Raw genomic sequence first — 25516 nt, forward strand, 5'->3', positions numbered from 1 at the left:
TTTAATATTCTTTTAATCTCTCCACATATTTTGTTCCTGTAAATTTTTTCTATTGTTCAATACAATATATAAGCATTAAGCTTTGCCACATCTTTGGATCTTTCATTTTCATACGGAGGCTCTCAGAAAAATGAAAAATATCTTTATGCTTTCCTCCTGTTATTGTCTTATGTCAATTTAATTCCAACAGACGACTTTAAGAGTGTAAAGTTTTGCCAACCATACATAGGCATGTCACCTATGTTCATTAAAAAAAAATGACATGATTTTTTGAGCATTATCACCAAATGTTGTAATAGTAAACGTGGAAATAATTCAAAGTGAGTAGCCAACTTTATTATTGTTCCAACACGTTAGCTTTCTTCAAGTAGGAGGGTATGGAATGCTAATAACTGCCACATGATATCTAGGGACCCCTCTGGATGACAAGTTCTAGTTTTCACTACTTTGGTCCATAGAATTGGAGTAGATATGACACAAGGTATGTCCAAGTAGAATATTAGGGAATATTGTGCATTTCTGCTTGCTCCTTTGCTGTTTTTCCTTTATGTGAAAACTGCCTTCAAAAGTGACTGTTTCTCTAGTTTAGCTTCAGTAATAAGAAGACATAAGACAGTGAATCTTAATCTATGTGTAGCAGCCAATTCCTAAAATGACCAAGAAATTGTTGCTCCATAGGCTGCTGAGATTCAAGGGATGTAGGTTAGTATAATTTTATCCAAGCAAGGCTGGTGACAACTGCAGCTTTGTATAAATTTGTCCCTTATAATACATTTGGTGTATATGAAAAAATAACTGAAATGCATTTTTGTGCATCTCTAGATTCCAAAAGAGTGATCTAGTTGATAAGTAATATGAGTATGCAAAAAACTAGGAAATTTTAAAAGAGTTTTAAATTTCAAAAGAGCAGCTTCTACAGTCAAAACTGTATGATTATTTTGACATAACTGCTATCTCAAAATTATAAAATGATGTTTGGTATTGAAACATTATATTTAAAGATGTTTCAGAGGCTAACAATAAAAAGTCAATAAATTTAAAAAAATTAGATGACAGTCATCAAAAATAGTTACCTTTATGTTTCCCACTGGGTTTCCTCCAAATTCAATAACACCCAGTATGCATTAGAAACAGGTCTTATGAGGAATTTTGTGAGCCATGGGTCAACAAGGAAAGGCAGTGCCTAAATCTCTTGTCTTCTTTGTTTTCTAAGAAAAAGACATCGCCTTACATAAAACCAGAATAAAGAAAATCTACAGGAGAAGAAAGCATAGTCCATCAGTAAAAAAGAAGCTTCTGAGTGGATCTGGCTTGGGGTTCTAGCTAATTGTTTACAAATAGAACTTCTGGAAGCCAGATATGTCATGAGGATTGTGGACCAGCCCCCTCACGGAACTTACATAAAGTACTTCTTAGTGGAAGAATGGGGTTACAGTTCACAGCTGGCTCAGTGTCCAAGAATTTAGATTTAGTTCCTGAAGTCACCACCATACAGTTCTTTATGGTGCTACAAAGGAGGACAAGAAGATTATTAGGAACAAATTCCAAAAATTTCTATTGTATTGAAAGAATGAGTCAATACAGACTTTTAAGTAGTTTAGTAATATAATTTGATTTGTATTGTAGAACGTTAACCTATCAGAAAGGTAGACCAAGATTTGAACCAAGCAGAAACTGCAGTGAGATTAATTTTCAGGTCAGATTCACAACTGAGAAAAAAATGTGCAATGCCAGAAATAAGACAGGGTTTATTCAACATTATCCTCAAAACTTTTTCCTTCTCAAAAACTTTTAAACTTAGAAACAGTTTCAGTCTCTTCTCAGTCTCTCTGACACTATAGTATGAACTACACATGAACTGTGACAGATTGTCAATCTTTGGGCCTTTTTTGTTTGGTTGGTTGGTTGTTGTTTTATTGTAATTTTAGATTGAATACCTTCAGGGAAATATCAATCCTAAAACTCATATGTTTCCTCCAGAATGTCTAGCATATATTATTTTTCATGAAAGTTAATTATTATAGCTTTATTAAACGGGGATGTAAAACATAGCAAGTAGATGGTATTTGTAGAATCTGATTCTTGGGCCACATTAAAGGCTTAGGAAATTAATGTACTATACAAATGAATGTTGCACAGATTAGAAGAGCTAGACAGCAGAAACCCAGCCTGAATACTAATCCATGCAGCCATTTTTGTTCCCTACCCTGTGTTTATTGCAAATTTTTTCTATAAAATTATATTTTTCTGTAAAATTATATTTTAATCCAACTACTTGAAAAGAAAATTGCTTCTTTGGAATGAGAAGAACTTCCTTTCTAAGTCACATGAACACAATGAATGACCGGATGAGCATAAAGAGGTGTGGAGTGCTGCTTCTGTGAGGTGAGGGGAAAGATGAGAGAGAGAGGAGAGGGGGAGAGACAAGGAGGGGAGAAGGGAGCATCTGAGAAATAGAAAGCGATATAAATATTCTCTCAAAAAAATTCTTGAGAGAGAAGGAGTTAGAGAAAATATGGGGAGAGGAACATTTCAAGATTTTGAAGTTACATAGGGATAAATTGTTTTTATAATAATAATTTTCTTTGCACAACTATTCTTTTTGCAATGTTAATCATAGTTGACATTTACTGAGAATTTATTATATTTAGTGTTAAACACATTTAATGCATTATCTCATTTAAGCATTTTTAGATCATTGCATTGCAGGTTCTTTTACCGTCCTTAGGCTGCACATGGAAAATATAAATTTTACATGATATTTCTCAGGATCACATTGAAGTTAATGGCATAACCAGGATTCAAAGTGAGGTTTAATTATTATCCTATAATGGCGTTTCATTTCAGAATGTGTGGAATAAGGATTTCATAATTATAGGTCATTTAGAAAGAAAAATATTGATAAATTTTCTAGAGAATATAAATGTTAACTTACTGATGCAAAATAGAATTTGTTGATATTATAGCAATTTCAAACACAATTATTTCACTTATTTTAATGTCAGAAAAGAGTAAAAACCTAAATATAGAAAGTAATAGAACATGTACGAATTCCCTACATATTGGTTGTGATCCATAAAATATCTCTATAAGTTCTTCATAAAACATTTTATAGCACAGATATATACCCATGAACCTTGAAGCCATTGAAAGGTTCAAGGTGGTCTTAATGGCATTTTAGAGAAATACCAAGAATGAGCGCATCTTCAGGGATTTAGCTCAGTGGTGCTGACACCTGCCTCACAAGAACCCTATTTCGATCTCTGCCCCCCACCCAAAAATAAGTAAAAGAATGAGGAGGAGGGGGTGAAGGGAGGGTAGGGACAAGAGGAAAAATGAGAACTAAGACCTGTCAAGATCCCAGTAATGAATGTAACTATACTGTATACCTAGAATGTACCAATAAACTCGAAATAAATAAATAAATAAATAAATAAATAAATAAAAATAAATAAGCAAATGCACTAAATTTGTCTTGGATGGTAAGAAGGAAAGATGATAAATGAAAGGAATGTGCTGGGATGCACCATTCTAAAATCATTGTAAAATCTATTTCCTAAGCCCACTTGTAATATAGTATGTATGATCCATTTACTTGATGCTAAAATTATTTTCAAACTTTTACTCAAAAACTTTAACAAAAGTTTTCAGGAAGGTTAATTTATCTTTACAGCCAATCTACTAAATCTTTGTCAAATTTGCAAATCAAAACTTCATAAATAAATGTAATTTTGCCTCCTACCTTGTCTTTAGTGCAGAATATACTCTAATGGACAATGACATTTTAGCCCAGTTCTTTGGAAAAATTGTAATTTTTAGGTAAGAAGAATATCATAAATAATATGTCCCATCTGTAGAACCACACATATGCATAGTTTATCAGAAAAGAATTCAGCATCCATTAGTCGATTGACTGTGACAGGAACTTCTTCCATAGACATGCTCTTCATTTGACAAAGAAAAATACATTTACTGCAAATCACATGGGTACTGCAATTAGAGAGATCTAGCTTCTATCACACATACTTCCCTTATTATCTGTAGGGAATTTTGTCAGATGATGCCTTACTGTTCTCAAGATGCATGAAATTGTTTAATTTTATGTTAAATGAATATAGCAATACTTCTTTGACAGCAATTGTAAAAAGGTATCTAAAACATAATCCCCAGCTGATGAGACCTCCTGGATCACTGCTTGGCCTTTTGGACAAGTGAAGAAATCTCTTGGAAAACTACACTGTTAAACATTAGATTACAAAATTAAAATGTTATTTTTCTTCCTCTTCTATTTTTCTTCATTTTTAAAAATAAGATTTTACTATAAAATTGTATGTGTACTTAAAGTCATGGTGCTGAGGAGAAAAGTCATAAAACCTATCCTTTATGGACTACATACTTGATACTAGTTTATGTCATTCTATCGTTCACTCTTCATACCACTGGAGTAACATGGGTGCTATCATTCCCAATTTACAGATGAAAATTGTGCCTCAAAGGACTGACTTTTCTAAGAACAAATTTTTATTTAATGGAAAAAATATAATTCAAATGTCTTTCTGAGTCTAAATTCTGAGCATACATCCCTTGTTTTTTCCCATTAAGTTTTTTTTGGTACATTAAAGCAAACAATACAGTTACATTTATCGTTGGGATCTTGTACCTTTACATGATATATCCTGGTTCTTCTACATCCCTTATTTTTGATCTGATAAAGTTGTGGCTACAAATTACAAGGAGATTTCCTTATATGGGAACAGCAACATTTAACATAGACTTTGGAAAAACTAAGAAATACAAACAAGTGCAAATGTAATTACTGTCTGCATGAACTATTGTATTTATTGTGCTCTCCAGTGCTCAAAAACATTTTACAGTGAAACCTACCATAACTCACAATAATATGTGAAATGCTTTTTTTTGGGGGGGGGTACTAGGGATTGAACTTGGGTCCTTGTGCTTTCAAGGCAGGCCACCAAACCACTGAGCTAAATCCCCGGCCCTGATATGTGAAATTCTAAAGAGAATATGGCATGTATTGTCAAAGCCTAGTATTGTTATTTTAGGTGCAAAGACATGCATGGCTTCAATTTATATTTTGACATTTATATGGCAAGAGAGCCTCAGGGTTCTTACTCCAACTGGGGCAAACATGGACAGAATATTATCATTGCCACTTGCCATTCCAGATAATCAGACTATTATCAATAGCTGGAAAGTCCATGAAAAATATGCCAATGAAACCAGAAAATCCAGTTCCAAAATGAATGGACAATCATGCTGCACTTTCAGATGCATCATTTACTAGAGACATTCTGTTTAAAGAAATAAGAGGAGCCATTCCACAGAACTCCATCAAGTGATCAGTGCTTGTACTGTTTGTGAATGATACAAACTTCTATGGCTGCTCATCCAGTTAAACTCCAGGGTTGCTATGTTGTCAAGTTGTTTAGGAGAGGAGAAATCTCTTCCAGTACTGTGGCATTTGATGAGGAACTGAGGCGTATACCTTTCTGCAAGAGAGCTATATGCAAAAAGGCCCAGGTTTGGCTCTCTCCTGAGATAAGGCCTTAGTTGAGGGAAACTTCTTTTGTCATCAAAATCACAATGAGCAGCAGGGTACAGAAGACCATGTGCTCAGAGTCTGCTAAGCCTCCTTTCCAAGGAATTCCAACATGGAGTGAGCAATTGCTAGTCTAATGCTGTATAATGCAGGACCACCATAATATTTCCTTAAAGTAGGCTTTTTTTTTTTTTTTGAGACAGGGTCTCATTATGTAGTTGGGACTGACCTGAAACTCACTATGTAGCCCAGGCTGGTTCCAAACTCACAGTGATCCTCCTGCCTCAGCCTCCTGAGTGCTGGGATTACAGGCGTGCGCCACCAAGTCTGGCTTCCTTACAGTAGTCCTACTGTCATTGTTGCTTCTTGTTTATTTGGTTAGGGTGTCAGAGGAACTACTCAGTTAATGTATTTCCTCCACACTATGCAACCTCTGATGCCATTCAAAGGACACAGCTTTGGGAATGTTCACAGCTTTTCTGACCCTCAAACATGGTTGTGGTTTTAGCTGTGCTTTCTTAAATTGCCTATTTTCTATTCTTCACATCCTGACTTATCATCTATTAATATCATTTAGGGTTGTGACTCGTTGGTTTTGACAGCTCTCAAGAACATGAATTGCTCCATAGTTTTGTCCTTTTTGTTGTTGTTGTTTGTTTTATTTTTTGATACCAGGGTTCAAACTTGGGACTACACCTGTGAGGCAGGCGTCGGAACCACTGCGCTAAATTCCCAGCCCTCCATAGTTTAAACCAACTTAAGTGAGGTGCCTTTTCAGAGACAGAATGATCTACCTCTGACCTATTTAGCCAAACTTCTGCATTAAGGGCCGAACTACACTTCATGAATACAAGGGTGAACTGCTCTATACTGTCCTGTCATGTGGATCTTTCCTATGGAGCAGGATTATGGGGGAGGGATCAGCTTGTGGATGCAAATCGGTGGAACTGTCAGACTGTTGGTCCCAGTGCAGTGCACAAAGAGGAAAGGATCTTCCATTACTCACTAGTATCAAATCTACCCATTACAGTTTTTACTCTAGGAAGCTGTGGGAGCTGAGAGTGTCACTTGTTTGGCACCACTGGAACAACTTTCCTGTAACAGAGCTAAGCCTGAAAGGCAGGCAGCTTACACTGGGAACATAGACAACATCACCTGGTTGTCAGCATCCACTCAATTTAGGCCAAGCATGAACATGTCCTGTAGGTTTTGGACAATGAGATTGCTCAGGCTGAAAAAAGTACTCTGTATCTGTTTTCCATTCAGAAAGTTGTGGGGATAATAACAACAATTTGTTACCTGAACAAGCCAAGAGGGTCCTTCCTCTAAAGGTACAGGACCTCTCTAGGACGATGGCTTCCCCTGTTCTTACTGAGTTTCACAGACTTTGTTGAATAAATGCTTTTCAATTTGCTATAAAACTCGAAGTGATTGTTGTTAATTTTCAAAAGATTAAACTAAATATAAGATTATTGAGACAGATTTCCTATGTTCATTACACAATCTTTCTGAATCCCTAGCCTATTTTTTCTTTTTGAAATTCTTTTTCTAATGCCTGAGAAGCCTAGAAGATTAATGTAGCAAGTTAACCACCCCTAATTATTTACTCCACTTGACAAAATAGTGCCAACTTATATGATATTACTTTCAGAATCCTGTTTCTTAAAATACTGTCATCAGAAAAATTACACATTTAATATTTGCCTCAGCTATTTTATCTCAATTATATTAAAACACCATATGCTATATAGTAATAACAATGCTGAAAATGATTACTAGAGGAGTATGGCATTGACATTTCTAACTCTCTTGCCAAAAAAATTCCAATTAAACCAAATAGTTTATTGTCACTTAAATATGAATTATTAAAATAGGAGGACCTCTAACAAATTAGAGTTTTTATTATTTTTCATAGTAGTTTAGGGCATGTTCTTTGTTATACTTTTAATAATATCAGTTTTCTAAATAGAATTTAAAGGAAAATTTACATGGACATTTTAGTAGATGCTTCATTTTCTAGGAAACTTTGAGAGAAAAGTATCTAAAAACTATGTATATATTTATATATATATGATGTATGTTTCATCAAATTAGAGTTTTTATTATTTTTCATAGTAGTTTAGGGCATGTTCTTTGTTATACTTTTAATAATATCAGTTTTCTAAATAGAATTTAAAGGAAAATTTACATGGACATTTTAGTAGATGCTTCATTTTCTAGGAAACTTTGAGAGAAAAGTATCTAAAAACTATGTATATATTTATATATATATGATGTATGTTTCATATATAAGCAAAAATGAAAGAACATTTCCAGGGACCAAAGATGAAGAAAGGATTAAAAAGAGGAAAGTGATGCTAACATTCCTATAACATCTATAAGATACTAATTTCTCTCACAGTTTATATTTATTATAGCTTTGAAAATTATCATATAAAATAAATGTATTAGAAAGATACAAAAATATTAAATTATATATTAACATTCTTTTAAAATATGTAATTTAAAATGTTTCTAATTTTATAGATTTTAGTACATTAATATACTTACACATTAAGAATGAACATTGCATAGTTTTGATGGCATCTATGACATATTTATTTTACAGATTAAATGCTACAGTATTTAAAATATTTGGAAAGGGTTTTGATTTTGTTTTTTTTTGTAAGGGGACCAAAGTCAGGACTTTGCACTTGTGAGGCAGGCCACAGCACTGAGCTAAATCTCTGACCTGGAAAGGGATTTTGATTTAAGAAAGAAGACAATGCCTCTATCTTGTTCTGGTACCTTTGAAGGGCTGTATCATTAAAGAAAATGAAGATGGAATGAGGTCTGCTCACACACTCAAAAGAAATGATAACAAAGCTTATTTATATTCAATAAGACAGAGCTGTGAATGCATAGATAATAAAACACAAAAAATAGATAATACAAAATCATATATATGAAATTAATTTGAATAATTGAAAATGCAAAATTTTACCATTTAAAGTAAATTTTAAAATTGTCTAAGAAGTAAATTTAAGTTATATGATTTTTATAGTACATCTGTTAAAAGGTGCTGGGGACAATTGAAAATAATAACAACAGAAAACATTAAGAGTGAACAAAGACAAAGCCATATGCAAGTGAGAAAATAATTTTTTAAAAGACATTCTTTTGCATTACAGCTAACATGATAAATATTAAAACTATTCAGCAAAAATGGGTAATAATTATATGTCTTCTACTGCCCGCAATTGATAAATTGAAAACATCAACATAATTTTGAGAAAAATGAAATATGCTTCCCAATAATGGATCAAGCTGATTTTTAAAAATGAAAGATTTAATACACTATCAGCAAATGTGATTGACTGGATATAAAAAAAAAAAAAACCTTAAACCTAAGAGTAGAAATTTACCTTTGTGATCAAGCAAATTATGGAATATGTTCAAAATAGCACTGATATGAAATTATGAGTGAGAAGTGTCTCATTAGTTCTGTGCTTTACATGAGGTATAGTGTCTTAAGTCTTGCCATCTTTCCACAAACACAATTTTGACTAAGAGTCTAGGAATATCTTACTTAGTTATCCCAGGAAGGATATCTTGGAAAGTCAAGTTTTATGAAAATTTTTCACACTAGATAAAAATCTTGGAGGTCATGGACTGGAAAATGTTATTTTGGCAATTTATTTAATTCCAAGGTAATATTAAGAGGGCAAATGCAGAAAAGGAAGCTGACTGAACTATGAGCAAATAAAAATGTTATTTATAACTGAAAAATTAAAATTAACTGCTTCTTGGAAGTCAGTTTTCTAGGAATTCTAGACATCATTTCTATGAACATAACTATGGAGCAATGAGACAATATTTTTTTTCCCATTGAGTTTATTGGTACATTTTAGGTATACAGTACAGGTAAATTCATTATTGGGATCCTGTACCTTTACATGACAGCTCTTGGTTCTCATTTCTTCCCCTTACCCCTCCCCTCCCTTTCTTTTGGAGCCACATAGATAGCTACACTCCATAATCCAATATATGAATATCAAAATCCATGTCTACATTCTGAATTTCTGGGACAGTGGTGTATATCCAGCTTAGGTATGAACAGAATTCATTCTACAGGATGGAAAAACTACCTTCCTCTTTTCTAAGAGTCCATTTACCCTCTTTAAAAGCCTGAAAACCAAATTAACACATCTTTATAACACATAAACAAAGCTTCATTATGTTAAGAGAAATGAGAAAGTACACAGTGGAGCATCAGTGGAGGGTCGTGGTACACTCCAGTAAACCCAGCACTCTAGGAAGTTAAGCACAAGGGAGAGTTAAAGCCCAGTCTGGGAGATTCAAACCATGTCTCAAAAAGTGCTGGGAATGTACCTGAAGTGAAAGAAATACACACACACACACACACACACACACACACACACACACACACACTGGGGACAGAGAGAAAATATGTTTATATATATTACTTATACATGGAATCTGAAATAGTCAAATTCATAGAAAGAGTAGAAGAGTGATTTCCATACTTTGAGTATACACAATTAATATGTTCTGGAAATCTATATAACATAGTGCCTAGAAGAAACAATATTGCATTGCATACTTGGTGTTTGCTAGGAGGGTTGACCTTATGTTGATTGTTCTTATTACATACAAACAACAACCATAATAATAATTATTATTACACTGCAGGAAAAGACTCTGAGAAGTGATGTACATCAATTTAATGGTTATACTGGTTTGACAGGTGCATGTTTCTCCACAGTCACTGAATGTTATGTATTGAAGATGGACAGTTCTAATGTGCCTTCATAAAGAGGTTAAAATAAATAAATAAGCTCAACTCTCAAGTCTGACTTCATAATTGCTACAGCTCTCAATGGAATGAGGAAGAGTACAATTAAGTCTAAAATGTCATAAGAGCTATCTGTTTGTACACAGTTTCAAGGTCAAAATTTATATTATTGGGAATGGGCTACAAAACAATACTAAGCTATGAATTTCATAAAACTTTTTCCATATTGCTAGATCCCTGGGCACTTGACACACCACATGCAAATCTCTGGAACAACTATGCTTCAAAGAATTACCATAAATAATTTTTTTTAAATATATCTAAATCATAGTCAAAGCTAATAAAATCCATTCATAAAGACATTAACTTGAATCCTCAGAATAGTCAGCAAAAATGGATTAGAATAAAACCAGATATTAGAAATTTAGATACAACTTATAAAATAACTTTTCTAATTTTGTTAAAGAAAATAAATGATAAGCTTCAAAATGTATCAAAGATGCTCTAAAAACAACCAAGCAGACTTTTCAAATTAATCAACAGATAGATATAGATATAGATATAGATATAGATATAGATATAGATATATGGGCAATTTAGACAAACTTTATGGCTTGATATTGTTTTACAACCCCTTCTCAATAATATACATTTGGACAATGACTCTATGTATAACTTTTGGATCTTATGAAGTTTTAAAGACTTAACTTTATCATACACACACACACACACACACAAACACAATTTAAGGAGAGCATTTATAGCACATTCAAATAAAATTAAGTACTCTGGAATAAATCTAACTTATTCCATGAAAGTACTGCTGGAATTGTAGGCATTTGACCACAGGTCCAGCTCCACTCCTCTCACTTTTGGTCAAGAGTTATTTTGTTTTTAAAATAACCTTTCAGTGAGACTTGTTGGCAGTTATACAATAGGAGGAAAACCTATGTACATGTCATATGCAGTTGTTTTTGTGAAAGCTGCTTCAATGAAAGAAATACAGATGCATCTTCTCTCATATCAAGATCTATGTGCCAAACTTGAGGATAGTTTTGTTAACCAGTTTCACAATTGAATTTAATGAATATAAATAATAACATGCAGTCTTTCTTGAAGAAATTACTGAAGAAAGGAACATTGACAGCTATTTTTAATTAAAAACATTCTTAAATTGTAATAACATCCTTAAATCTGCTATAGGAAAATACTAGAAATAAAATACTTTAAATATTAATTTTTACATACAAATGAAAATATTAATAGGAAAATTTAAAAAAATATAATTCCACCAGCCAAATTATTTTATCTATAAATCTTATTTAGAATAATAAAGATGTTATTACATATAGCACTGTCATCTTTTTCTCCATCAATATCTTACTATATAAACAAAAAGAAAACTATAGAAAAATACATACAATATGACTTGTTTACAGCCTCCTGAAACCTAATGAATTATACAATGTTATATGCTTTTTTAAGTTGTTGCAAACTTCAAAAGATCTCATTGAACTAATACTCTTATTTATGTTTTGCTAATGCTCAAGCATGCGTAGCTTAAGATTTAGGATTTTTTTATGTTTTATTATATACAATTTTCAAGAATGGGTAAAAAAAATCTGTTTTAAAGGTTTAACTGGTCTCTTATAATTGATATCTGCAGATATAGCTATTAGGTCATTCCAGTTAATACACCACTCTTAAATTTGAGAATCAGTTTTCAATAATTATTTAAAATTTTCAAAAGTCATGGTGGAGGGTAAGGGCAAGGGGAGGTTATCAGGACCTCTGCCTTGAGTCCTGGCCTGTGAGCCACTGCAGCACAAGGCAAATTCAGAAACAGACATATCTGTTCATTTCAGATGCCCATTTTCAATTGGGTCTTTATATTTGAGAGGGGCTGATATTTTTGAGTTCTTTATATATTCTAGATAATACTCATTTGTCTGAGGAGCAACTGGTAAAATATTTTCCCACATTGTAGGTTTTTTAGTTCTGTTTATGGTTTATTTTGCACTGCAGAAGCTTTTTAATAAGATGAGAACCCAGTTGTTGATTTTTTTCTGCTAGTTCCTGTGCACCTGACAATTTGTTCATAAAGTCTTTTCCTATGGCAATGTCAAGAATTCTGCCTAACTTATCTTCTGGCAAATTTAGTGGCTCTTTTTTAATATTTACATCTTTAATCTACTTTGATTTTAGGTTAGTGCATGGTGAAAAATAAAGGTCTAGTTTTAATCTTTGGCAGGTTGAAATCAAGTTTTCCGCACGATTTATTAAGGAGGCTATCTTGCCGCCAGTGAGGATGGCTGGCTCATTTGTCAAAAATGAGGTAGCTGAGTACATCTGCAGTTGTTTTTGTATCTTCTGATCTATTCCACTAATCCTCAGGCCTGTTTATTTGCCAGTACCATGCTGTTTTTATCACAGTGGCTTTGTAGTACAGTTTCAACTTTGGAATTGTTATACCTGCTGCCATGTCTATGTTGTTTGGATGGCTTTTGGTATTCTGGGTCTCTTTTGGTTCCAAGAATTAAAAGAATCATATCACAGTGATATACGTGCACTGATATTTATAGTGGCACAGTTTGTAATAGCTAAAATATGGAAACAGCCCATTTGCCCATCACTTGGAGACCGGATAAAGAAGATATGGTTTTTCTATAAAATAGAATACTACACATCCATAAAGAATGAAGAAAGTGCTCTCAGAAAAGTGCTAGAATCTCTGCCAGGCAGTAACACAAAAACAAGAAGGAATACAGTTCCACTCCATAGGAGAAGTGGACTTCACTGGTAAACCAACAGAGTTGCAGCACCTTACTTTATGGAGTACCTTCATATTTAGGAAACAAACCGCTTTGGTTTCAATGGGGTAACCACTGAAAGAAACTGTTTCAGGGAAATCTACAAATTAAACTGCAGAAGCACTCTGAAAACTGTGTTTGCTTTCTAAGCACTACTTGAACTTAGCATCAAGTTTACAAAGGCCCAGGTGCTAGTGAGGAGTGAGAGCTGCTAAAAATTCTCTTAGCCTAAAAGCAAAGCTTGCTAGAAGCCTGTCAGAAAAGTGCTTCAATCTCTGCAAGGCACAGACCTACAAACGAGAAGGAATACAATTCCACTCGGTAGGAGAAGTGCACTTCACAGGGAAACTGACAGAGTTGCAGCCCCCTGCTCTGTGGTGTACCTTCATGTTAAGGAAACAAACTGCTTTGGTTTCAATGGGGGTAACCAGTGAAAGAAACACCATCCTGGGAAAACTGCAAATTAAATCACAAAAGCACTCTGAAAAGTGTGTTTGATTTCTAACCACAGTTTGAACTTATCATCATGTTTACAGAGGTCCAGCAGCTCGTGCAGAGTCCAAAATGCTAAGCACTCTCTTAGGCCTAAGGGCAAAGCTTGCTAGAAGCCTCTCAGAAAAGTGCTTCAATCTCTGCCAGGCAGAGACCTACAAACAAGAAGGAATAGTGTTCCACTCCATAGGGGAAGGTGACTTCACTGGTAAACTGAAAGAATTACAGCCCCTTACTCTGTGGAGTACCTTCACTTTTAGGAAAAAACCTCTTTGGTTTCAAAGGGGTGACCAGCGAAAGAAACTGCATCCTGGGAAAACTGCAGTTTAAACTGCAGAAGCACTCTGTAAAGCGCATTTGCTTTCTAACCTCACCTTGAACTTCTCACGAAGTTTGCAGAGGTCCAGGCACTTGTGGGGAATGAGAGCTGGTAAGCACTCTCTTAAGCCTAAGGGGAAAACTTGCTAGAAGTCTCTCAGAAAAGTTCTTCAATCTCTGCAAGGCAGAGACCTACAAACAAGAAGGAATAGAGCTCCACTCTATAGGAGAAGTGCACTTCACAGGGAAACTGGCCGAGTTGCACCCGTTGCTCTATGGAGAACCTTCATGTTTAGGAAACAAACCTCCTTGGTTTCAATGGGGTAACCGAGGAAAAAAAATGCTTCTCTGCCAGGCAGAGACCTAAAAACAAGAAGGAATACAGTTCCACTCTGTAGGAGAAGTGGACTTCACTGGAAAACTGACAGAATTACAGCCCCTTGTTCTGTGGAGTACCTTCATGTTTAAAAAAGAAACCGCTTTGGTTTCAATGGCATAACTGGCAAAAGAAACTGCTTCCTGGGAAAACTGTGGTTTAAAGCACAGAAACACTCTGAAAAGTGTGTTTGCTTTTTAACAACTTGAACTTATCACCAAATTTACAGAGGTCCCAGTGCTTGTGGGGAGTGAGAGCTGCTAAGCACTCTCTCAGGCCTAAGGGCAAAGCTTGCTAGAAGCCTCTCAGAAATGTGTTTCAATCTCTGCCAGGCAGAGACCTACAAACAAGAAGGAATACAGTTCCACTGCAAAGGCGAAGTGGACTTCACAAGGAAACTCACAGAGTTGCAGCCCCTTCCTCTGTGGAGTACTTCACCTTCAGCAAACAAATTGCTTTGATTTCAAAGTGGTAACTGGGGAAAGAAACTGCTTCAAGGGCAAAATGCAGTTTAAATTGCAGAAGCACTCTGAAAAGTGCATTTGCTTTCTACCTTCAAATTGAACTTATCACCAAGTTTAGAGAGGTCCAGGTCCTTGTGGGGAGTCCCAGCTTCTAAGCACTCTCTGATGCCTAAGGGTAAATCTTGCTAGAAGCCTCTCAGAAAAGTGCATCCATCTCTGCCAGGCAGAGACCTACAAACAAGGAGTACAGTTCCACTTCCTAGGAGAAGTGGACTTCTCGGGTAAACTGACAGGGTTACAGCCCCTTGCTCTGTGGAATACTTCACATTCAAGGAACAAACGGCTTTGGTTTCAAAGGGGTAACTGGCAAAAGAAACTGCTTCTTGGGAAAACTGGGGTTTAAACTTCAGAAGCACTCTGAAAAATGCATTTGCTTTCTTACATTAACTTGAATTTATTAACAAGTTTACAGAGGTCCAGGGGCTTGTGGGGAGTGGGAGCTCCTAAGCACTCCCTTAGGCCTGATTGCCTTGCTTGCTAGAAGCCTCTCAGAAAAGTGCTTCAATATCTGCCACGCAGTGACCTACAATCAAAAAGGAATTCAGTTCCACTCCCTGGGTGTAGTGGACTTCACAGGTAAACTGACAGTGTTGCAGTCCCTTGCTCTGTGAAGTACTTCAAATTCAGGTAACAAATGGCTTTGGTTTCAATGTGGTAACCTGCGAATGAAACTCCTTCATGGGAAAACTGCGGTTGAAAGTGCAAAAGCACTCTAAAAAATGCCTCTGTTTTCTAACCTCAAATTGAATCTAACACCAAGTTTACAGAGGTCCAGGTGCTTGTGGAGAGTCTGTTATGCCCAAGTCACAATGTCCCCAAAGACCACCAAGGAATCATGTCTGATGCAATTACAAGAGTAGTCTTTTTCAAGCTCAGGCCTGGACTCTAAGGTATCACCTTCGCAGCGGCTTCAGAGTGAGAGCCCACATCCATTTTTGAAATGGTTTTATATAGAATTAAGGAAACTTTTTCTTATATAGTTTCTAGTTTTAGCTCTCATTTATCATTGGATAATTTAGGGAGGGCTTTTACATATCATTGGATATTCAATGGGCACACGGGAGTTCACTTATTGTAAAATTACCTAATGCCTACATTTGCAGAATCAATTTCTCTTTTCATTAGATCATCTGATTTTGCAAGCCAGAATATCAGCAAGTAGCTACCTATGTCAGCTATGACTAATTCCTATATTAATTAAATCAAACAGAAAAGGATCCATTTTGGGATCTGAAAAAAGGAACAGAAACAAGGTGGAGATGCCCTAGGATAACTTGCCCTTAAAAGCGGAATGGAAACACAGAGAGACTGTCACATAGAATGGAATTTTACAGAAAGAAACTTTTGGATTCACTCTATTTTGGGTAAGGGGCATGGAGCCCACCTTGACCTGAAAACTTCGTCCTTATATTTCCCCCTTCTCAAGGACCATAGGGACCCAATCATGGGAATCTGGGTGTCATCTCCATTAAACTACTCCCTGCTGAAAGGGGGTGACATGGAACCTAAAAAATGGGGCTGGGGTCCTCATGTCCATGAGTTGGGAGCTCTATTTAATTATCATTCTTGGAAAGATTCAAGGGAGGAAGTGGACTCCTTGGATGAGGATAGGGGGCAAGACATTCAACTTGTGTATCCCTATCTGTTTCTCTTATCAACAATAAGGGAGCCCCGACCTGAGTCCATCAAGTTTTATATTTGGAATTCAAGTTTTCAAGCTCTAACTCTAGAATGGTAACTTTGGTAGTTAATTCATTAACCTTTATAAGTAATTCATTATTTTCTTTTAACAACTCCAATTTTTGTTTTTCTAATTCTTGTATTTCCTCAGCTGGCCTTTGAATTTGTTGTAAAAGTTCTATTTTTTGTTCTCCTTGTTCTATTCATTCTTTTCTTTGCTTATTACATCCAGTTGCTGAATAGCCACAATTTAAGAGTGTACCCCGGCGCTGTTTTAATTTTGCATATTCATCTAGGGGTAATTTCAACCCGCATGCATACCAAGTCAGCTCTCGTATTGTCATGGTTGTCAAGTCCTCATTGGTTATAATAGACTCCTGTTGTGTATCTGGATTTGGTGGTGTAACTGGCATGTGTTCGGTGGCACCTCTTGCTGGCTCGGGTCTGGTTGCATAGTCTGCTGTGGGAGCTGTTGCAGTACAACCTGTGGATACAAAGACCAGATATTTACATCATTGGGGTTCCATTGGGCTGGGATAGGCTCTGAGATCTGACAAGAAAAATTGATTTTTGGGATAGGTTCCAAAGGGTTGATTTCTGATAATGAGTTGATCTCTAATATCACACTGGTGGACAGTGAGGGAAGTGGTATGACATCCATGGTCGAGGTCTGATTTGTACTCTGGAGTGCCACCAAAAATTGTTGAAGGCTGTTAATTCATGTACTACTGCTTGCCTGGCATCAGATAGAAGTTTCCTCATGGTTATTTCCTGGAGGGATCTAGGAGAGGTTAGAGGGACATATTCAATAGAGAAACAGCATTTCCATGGTTTGGACCTTTGCATATAGATGGGTTTCATACAACTCAAATTAGTATTATATAGACTCCTGTCCTTTGGATCTAATAAATTGGGTTCTAATGATTCTAAAAAAAATTACAATCCAATATAATCTATAGGGATTTTTTTTTATAAATCCACATTTCTTGGGGTTTTTCTGATTCTTCAGGGGGATCTCCTATATGCTTTTCTTCTGACATCTCATGACCCTGTGGTATTTTTTCCTCTGAATATATTGGCACAGGGGGATAATGACACATTAGATGCACTAGATAATCTATATTCTGTGAAGGCGGTAACCAATTAGACCAAACTCTGGCCTGCATCCAATTAAGACACTTGAAGTTTTGATTCATGATTTCCCTATGCTCTGAGCAATATACTGAGAGTAGAGCTGTATCTCCTATTCGCTTTGACACTTCAACTGCTGCATATTGAATTTTTGGGGCACAATAAGGACAAAACTTTATAGGATATAAGTGTAAAAGACATTCCATAGTATCTGTGGGAATCCAAATTTTCCCAATGGCTTCAAAAAATAATGCATTTAGGGCTTGTGTGTCCAAAGGGTGTCCTGACCTTTGGAAAAAGAAAAAGGAAATTAAATATCTAAGATATCTTCTTCTTCCTCTGGAGGAGGTTGATATTGCTGTTTCAGTATCATCAATTGTACAGAATTTATCCTCTGTTTAATAAAACAATTAGTTTATTAATTATAAAAGGTCCTATTATAAGCAAAATTAAACCCAAAACCAATGGTCTGGCTAGGGTAGAAAGTAAAGTGGTTAGCCAGGGGGATAAAGAGAATCCATCTCCAAACCATCCTTGGTGTTGTATTCCTTCTGTTTTTCTCTTATTTAATCCTTCTCTAATTTTGGCCATGGAATCTCTAATTATCCTGGAATGATTTTCATAATAACAACATTCTTCTCCCAGGGCTGCACATAGTCCTCCTTGTTGTTGAAACATTAGATCTAATCCTCTCTTTAATTGTAAAGTTACCTCAGCAAGAGAGCTCAGACTCCTGTAATTTAGTGATTGATAATTCTATTCTTTCAATGTCCTGATCAACTGCTATCCATAAACCATTGTATTGTAGGTGTTGTGTAATGAGGGTGGCTATTCCAGTACTAGCCCCTGCAATGCCCATTCCCAATAACTCTGCTAGGGTTATGGTCATTGGATCTCTCTTAATTCGCCTCATATTTCTATCATTCCATTCATTAAAAAATTTGTCATATTCATGATAAATGATTCGGGGCATCAGACTGATCAGGACACAATAATCTTTGGTTTGATTTAATATTTGCCCATATACACAGGGGGTTAGACCAGAAGAACATGCCCACCATCCACTATTGGTGGGAACATAATATACACTGACATTTACTGTATAAGTTTTATTACAGAGATATTTATGATAGTCTGGCACGGCACCTATGCAGGTGCCGGAACCCTTAATAGATATAAGGGTTAATTTCCCCATCTTTCCTTGTCCCCATCTGCAACTGGTATAATCAGAAGACAAGACATAGTTTACCTGGGATCCAATACCCTCATAATAAGGGGGCCTTATATCATAACATAACCAACAATTTTTGGTAATTTCTGGCTTTGTAGCATTGAGTATTGAGAAAGCTTGTTTCATTATTTTTAGGAGGGGACTGGAAAAATTGGAACCTCGGGATGACTGAACTGGTTGTTTTTCATTCATAACTGATTTAGAAATAGGTGGCAGCCTAGAGACAGATTCAGGAATGTTTGTTAACTTGGGAACAGGTTCAGGAGCTGATGACAACCTGGGGACTGACTTGGAAGTGGACTCCAGTATGGGGACAGGTTTGAGCATTGGCAGTATCCCAAATTCTATTGTTTGATGAATGCTAAACAGGTTTCCTTGATCAAGCCAGTTGTATATATCCTCAATCCCCATTGTTGTCCCTTTCTCCATTCCTCTAATGAGGTCTGTTTTCCCAATTCAGTGAAGGACACTAAAATAGGGTTACATTGAAACTTGGTACATTGCCAATAATAACGAGGATAGGTTGTGGATAATATCTAAGCAATTGGGGTTTTCTGATAACTGATATGAGATCTGTTTTCCTGTCAGCTGGATGCTCTGGTATAGTACTGGATGATTCACATCCCTAATTTTTAAAATAAAAATAATCTTCTCCCCCACATTTAGATTTATCTCATATCCTTGGGGCAGAAATATATACATTGATCCACTAACTTAGATCTAGAATATCTATGAGTACATCCTAGCCCTTCATTAAAATACCAATGGCAACGGCCCTCACATCTAGGTGTGCCAGCGGAATCATATTTCCAATTGGCTACATCCCAGTTATGTCCTAGTGTCACATCACATAAATCAAATTCAAGATTCGGCCACTAGATATTTGGAGGAGCCCATCTGGAGATTGAATTTATTGTTCTTCCCGTTGAGGGATTCATTATCATCCAAGTAACTTTTACAGGTTGATGAGGACTTAACTTTTCAAGATGACATTTTGCCATAAAATAAAACATAAGAATTATGATTATACATCCATGGGACCCTTTTTCTTCCAACATAGGAGGCATCCCTAAAAATTTAAATATTATATGTAAAAACTAATATTTCAATGGCTCCAAATCAAAAGGAAAATATTGGCAAGGGCTCCTATATTTAGATTTATCCCAAAGCCAAATATCAAATAATACACTAAGATAAGGACTAGTGAGCTTCTAAGCCAAGGCTCAACAAAGATGCTTTATTAAAACAATATCTTATGGGAACATTAGATTAGGATCTCATAATTCTTAGCTTTAGAGGATTATCAGGATCTCTAATTGATTTCCAGTGATCTGTTGACTGTGCAGGATCGATGTCCTTTTTTACATGTGTGTGATGTATCCAGGAAGCGATTCCACCAACCTTGACTGCTGTGGGTATGGACAAGACAACATAAGGACCTTTCCAGCATGGTTCTAGGGTGTCTTGTCGATGTCTTTTTATTAGGACCCAATACCCTGGTTTAAAATTGTGGGGGGAGGGAGTGGGACCTGAATTATATAATGCTTGGAGCTTAGGCCAAATCTCTTTATGCACCTGTTGAATGCCAGATAAAGAATTTAACAATTCATAATCCTTACATTCAGTTAAAATTTCTGTTCGAAGATTTGGGATGATAGGAGGAGGGATACCAAACATTATTTTAAAGGGGGTTAATCCCCATTTATAGGGTGTATTACATACCCTATACAATGTGAAGGGGAGGAGCAACACCCAATCCCCACCAGTCTCTAAGGTTAATTTAATTAAGGTCTCTTTTAGGGTTCTATTCATCCTCTCTACTTGTCCTGAACTCTGGGAGTGATATGCACAATGTAATTTCCAATTAGCCCCCAATACCTAAGCTAGATCCTGGCTTACCTTAGAGACAAAGGCCAGTCCATTATCAGACCCCAGAACCATTGGAAAGACATACCTGGGTAAAATATCTTCTAATAATCTCTTTGCCACCATTTTAGAGGTTTCATATTTTGTATGAAAAGCTTCTGTCCAACCTGAAAAAGTGTCTACAAGAACTAATAAATATTTGCAACCATATTTTCTGGGTTTTACCTCTGTAAAGACCATCTCCCAGTAGGCTCTGGGTCTGTTGCCCCTCAAGCGGTGACCTGGCTCATTATTAGTATGGGCTCCGTTGGTCATCTTACAGACCCTGCAGGAGGAGGTAATTCCTTTAATTTTAGTAGAGATGTCCTTTATTTTGATTTGGGAATGTTGAATTAATTCCCTCATTTTCTTTTCTCCTAAGTGAGTAAATCAATGAAGAGTCAAAAGCAGTTGATCTCCCAGCTTCACACGTAGAAGGATGATTCCATTATCTTATTTCCACCATCCTTTAATTAATTGAGCAGCAGGCATCTGTTTGATCCATGCTAAATTCGAGTTGGAGTAGTCTCCCTTTTCAGGGAGGGCTGGAGTTCCCAGATCAGGGAATTGTAAGGCCATGATATCTCAGATATGGAGGGCTGCTTCTTTGGCTGTTTGATCAGCCAGATTATTGCCCCTGGGTATAGGTGTATTGCCTTTTTGATGGCCTGGGCAACGAATTATACTGAGTCTTTTAGGAAACCATAAAGCCTTTAATAGAGCCAATACCTCTTCTTTATTCTTTATAATTTTTCCTTCTGCAGTAAATAATGCTCTTTCCCGATAAATGGCCCCATGAACATGAGCAGTGGCAAAAGCATATCTACTGTCAGTATAGACATTTAATTTCTTTCCTTGTCCCAAGGTTAAAGCCTGAGTTAAGGCTATGAGTTCTGCCCATTGTGCTGATGTCCCAACAGGGAGGGGTTCAGCCCAAATTTTTTCAGTCTCTGATGTAACTGCTGCCCCTGCATACCTGTGTCCATTGTGCATGAAGCTGCTCTCATCAGTATACCAAGTCAGTTCTGCATCTGGCCATGGTTGATCTCTTAAGTCCTCCTGGGTGCTGTGCACCTGGGCTAGTATCTCTTTGCAGTCATAGAGTGGAGCATCTAGATCTGGATTGGGCAGCAGGGAGGCAGGATTCAGGGCAGCTGGAGGCTGGAAAACAACTCAGGCAGGATTGAGGAGGAGGCCTTGGTAAATGAGTTAGGCAGCATTAGTTAGCCATCGATCTGGAGGTTGTTTTATTATTCCTTCAATTGCATGGGGAATAGTCACATACATTCATTGCCCAAAGTGAGTTTGTTAGCATCTTTGACCATAAGTGCCACTGCTGCAATCATCCGCAAGCAAGGTGGCCACCCGGATGCTATGGGGTCCAATTTTTTTGACAGGTAAGCTATTGTTCTTCACCAAGGGCTGAGATATTGAGTTAACACTCCTTTGGCAATCCCTTGACTCTTGTCCACATAGAAGTGAAAGGGCTTAGTTATGTCTGGTAGACTCAAGGCTGATGCTCTTAGCAGTGCAGCCTTGATGTTCTCAAATGATTCTTGTAAAGTCTCTGTCCATTGAAAAGTTTGCTGGTCATTAGGTCATTAGGTACTGCCTTGCAAGTGCAAGGTCCCGAGTCTGATCCCCAGTACCCCCCAAAAAATAGTCTCAATATATATTTTTGAGGTCACAGTATGGCTTTTATTCATTTTAGAACTTGACTGGAGCGCCATGCAAATAGAGAAGCCAAACCTATCTGCCTATGATGAGTCAGCACAAGACACATTCCATATTGAAACCTCATGATCCAGATAAACTGTTTATAAAAGAGGGCTGAAGGAGTGCGCTTTCCCCCATTACCCTGTGAGGACACAGCAAGAAGATGCTACCTATGAGTCAGAGAGCAAGCCCTCACTACACAGAGAATCGAACAGCACCTTGATCTTGGAATTCCCAGCCTCCAGAACTGTGAGACAAACTTTTACTCTTTATAAGTTACCCAATTTAAGGTATTTTGCTATTACAGCACATGTGTGAGAACAAGGGAGCAATTATTTTCATTTTTCATTCAAATGTTGTTCTTGGACTTCTTTTGTATTTAGAATTGTTTTCCTATTTGACTTTTCTTATCCCATCAACACTTTTGTGACATTATATTATGTTTACTTTGTGTGTGTTTTTTTCTTGATTTAAATGACACATGGAAAATATAAAGTTCTAAATTATGAATCTTTTTTTTTTTTGGTACTAGGGATCAAACTCAGGTCCTTGTGCTTGTGAGGCAAGTGGTGGAACAACTCAGCTAAATCCCCAGCCCTCTTATTCCACTTTTTATTAAACACCGTGCTTTAAGCAAAAAAATCTAGGAAAGAAACATTTACTTCTTCCAGTGAATGACCATCATATTTATAATGTGATCAATCAGCTCCAGTAAGAAATTTTGGGCTGAATTACAAACAGGTCTCATTTCTGTCCTTAGAATCAAGGGACTAAAACTGGCACTTCTTGCTTATTCTATAAAAGCCATAAGTAGCCCGTGTATACACATAAACATAATAAATTATGTATAACTCTACTCTTTCCTTGCTATGGTTAGAGCAGATATCCAAAATATTTTAGTACTTAATTGACTTTAATCCCCACAATTTGATTTCTGCTGTACTTGACAACTTTCCTCTGATATTAACAAAACTGTTGAGAAAATTGATCATCACCTAAAAGCATATATGATGATACTACTATTCACTAATTTTAAAAAGCTAATTTGAATGTGAATATACTGCTTGGCAATGATATATATGAAAAAGATGTGAAGATACATTTCAAGAGGCAAATTAACTGCACTCAACAAACTTCTTAGGAATATCTAAGATATTATACTTTGGTTATGCTTATTACAAAGAGCAAATACGAAATGATCTTCTAGAAGATTGTGGAAGTCTACTACTTGACCAATTCAATATTTACTGAGTTTCAACATCTACATTTCAACTGCAGATATTCATCTCTATACAAACCCCTGTAAATTTGTTATTACAGAACTGCCATTCCTGAGCCTGAAAAGTCAAAAGAAACAAACAAAAAGACAAAAATGAAAAGAGAGAGAGAGATGAAGATATACAAACATCTATTTTTAGTTGAATATGTTCATATATGTTCCAGATTTGCTCTCAGATAGGACTTACAAGAATATACTGCAGTAGTGCAAGGCTTTTGGGCCACAACTGAAGATTAATCTAAACTATGAATGATTAAGGTATCTGTGCAGAAGATCAGTGTTTTCTAGTGCAACAAAGCATTAATTACAGATTTCAGTACTATTTGAAAATATTGTTTGTTTTACTTATTAGTACATATTTGTCATACATAATGATCACATTCATCATAAGGAATTTGTACCTGTACATAATAGATTTTAATTATTTTTTCCCCTTTTCCTTTCTCTCCCTTCAACTTTCCTTCTTCTCACTAACAAAGAAATATGTGTGATAAGGAAATAAATTTAGTGTGTTCTAATTCAAGATATAAGAGGAAATTATAATATGAAAAAATATATTAAAATAATGGTTTAAATTTTGGTTATAGGGCCGGGCATTTAGCTCAGTGGTTCTGTCATCTGCCTTGCAAGCACAAGGACCTAAGTTCGATCCCTGGTACCAAAATAATAATAATGATAATGATAATAATAATAATAATTTTGGTTATAATATATAATTAATTCTATGGTCCTAAAAGTTATGGTAGGCCAGTTGAATTTTTATATAGATAACAACTCATTATTCCAGGATTCTACTGTTCAGCAGGTCTCCTTCTCTATGTAACAGACATTTCTGTATCACAATTAGTCACATCCTATCATCATGGATATTGATTTCTGTAATATTTTTCTCAAATTCCCATAGTACTTTCTCACTAAATGTCTTTAAAATGCACAACTTACAGACAAAGAATCTTCACCATCATCACATCTTGTAGGATTATGAGCTCTTTGTCTTCCAACAGAGATACTGAGCACATCTCTTCCAAAAGGTTCAGAAAAATGTATCCTCTGTTGCATATTTTCTTGGTGTGTAAGAAAAGAATCACTGTGGAAAATAAACAGAATAATGCAGAATTCTTATGGTTTAAATAATAAACAGGCATAATAAGTTTTAATAAGACTACAAAGAATTATATGGAGCTCATATACTTGTTGAGTTATAAAAATTATTTAGGAAGACCAAAATATCTCCTAAAAAAAGATTGACTACTTATAAGTCCAACTTTTGAGAATCTGCTGTTAACCACTATAATTCAGTTATTATACTAAAATTACACATTTATCTCTTATTGCATAAAAATGATAAATAACGAAGTTACACATCTGAGGCAAATGGCAAGAAAAAAAGATAGAAAGAAAGAAATGAAGGAAGGAAGATGGAAGCAAGGAAGGAAGGAAGAAAAAAATCTGAAAAATACTGCTACCATGTAGAGGACACTTGGGGCCATCAACAATGTAGATTCTAACAAGGACTTATTCTTACTTTTGAAATATGAGCACTGAAAATTACAGCTATATTAAGAACACTATAAAGACACAATATATATATTTTACTAGACACAGACAAAGATACAGATAGTATAAAAGTCTAACTTTTGTTTCTAAGAATTCTGAATACTAGAAATCATTGCACAACAGAAATGTCTGCAAAGTCTTA

The 25516-nt window shown here is 35.8% G+C and overlaps 1 protein-coding gene across 1 annotated transcript in view; it reads right to left on the reverse strand.

The window, feature by feature from the left end:
• Positions 1–1388: 1388 nt before the first annotated feature.
• The window catches only part of LOC104868939 (myeloid leukemia factor 1), a 52205-nt gene continuing 28077 nt past the window's right edge, over positions 1389–25516 (reverse strand). Inside the window, exons 5-9 of the mRNA XM_033759690.1 lie at positions 24760–24904; positions 21799–21983; positions 21009–21108; positions 16877–17039; positions 1389–1507 (exon numbers count right to left, since the gene is read on the reverse strand). Coding sequence (XP_033615581.1) covers positions 16920–17039; positions 21009–21108; positions 21799–21983; positions 24760–24904 — 550 coding nt within the window. The 3' untranslated portion in view covers positions 1389–1507; positions 16877–16919. The remainder of the gene's footprint in view (positions 1508–16876; positions 17040–21008; positions 21109–21798; positions 21984–24759; positions 24905–25516) is intronic.

Source organism: Fukomys damarensis, unplaced genomic scaffold (assembly GCF_012274545.1).
Source record: "Fukomys damarensis isolate Sample0158 unplaced genomic scaffold, DMR_v1.0_HiC HiC_scaffold_37, whole genome shotgun sequence".
Classification (NCBI taxonomy): Eukaryota; Metazoa; Chordata; class Mammalia; order Rodentia; family Bathyergidae; genus Fukomys; species Fukomys damarensis.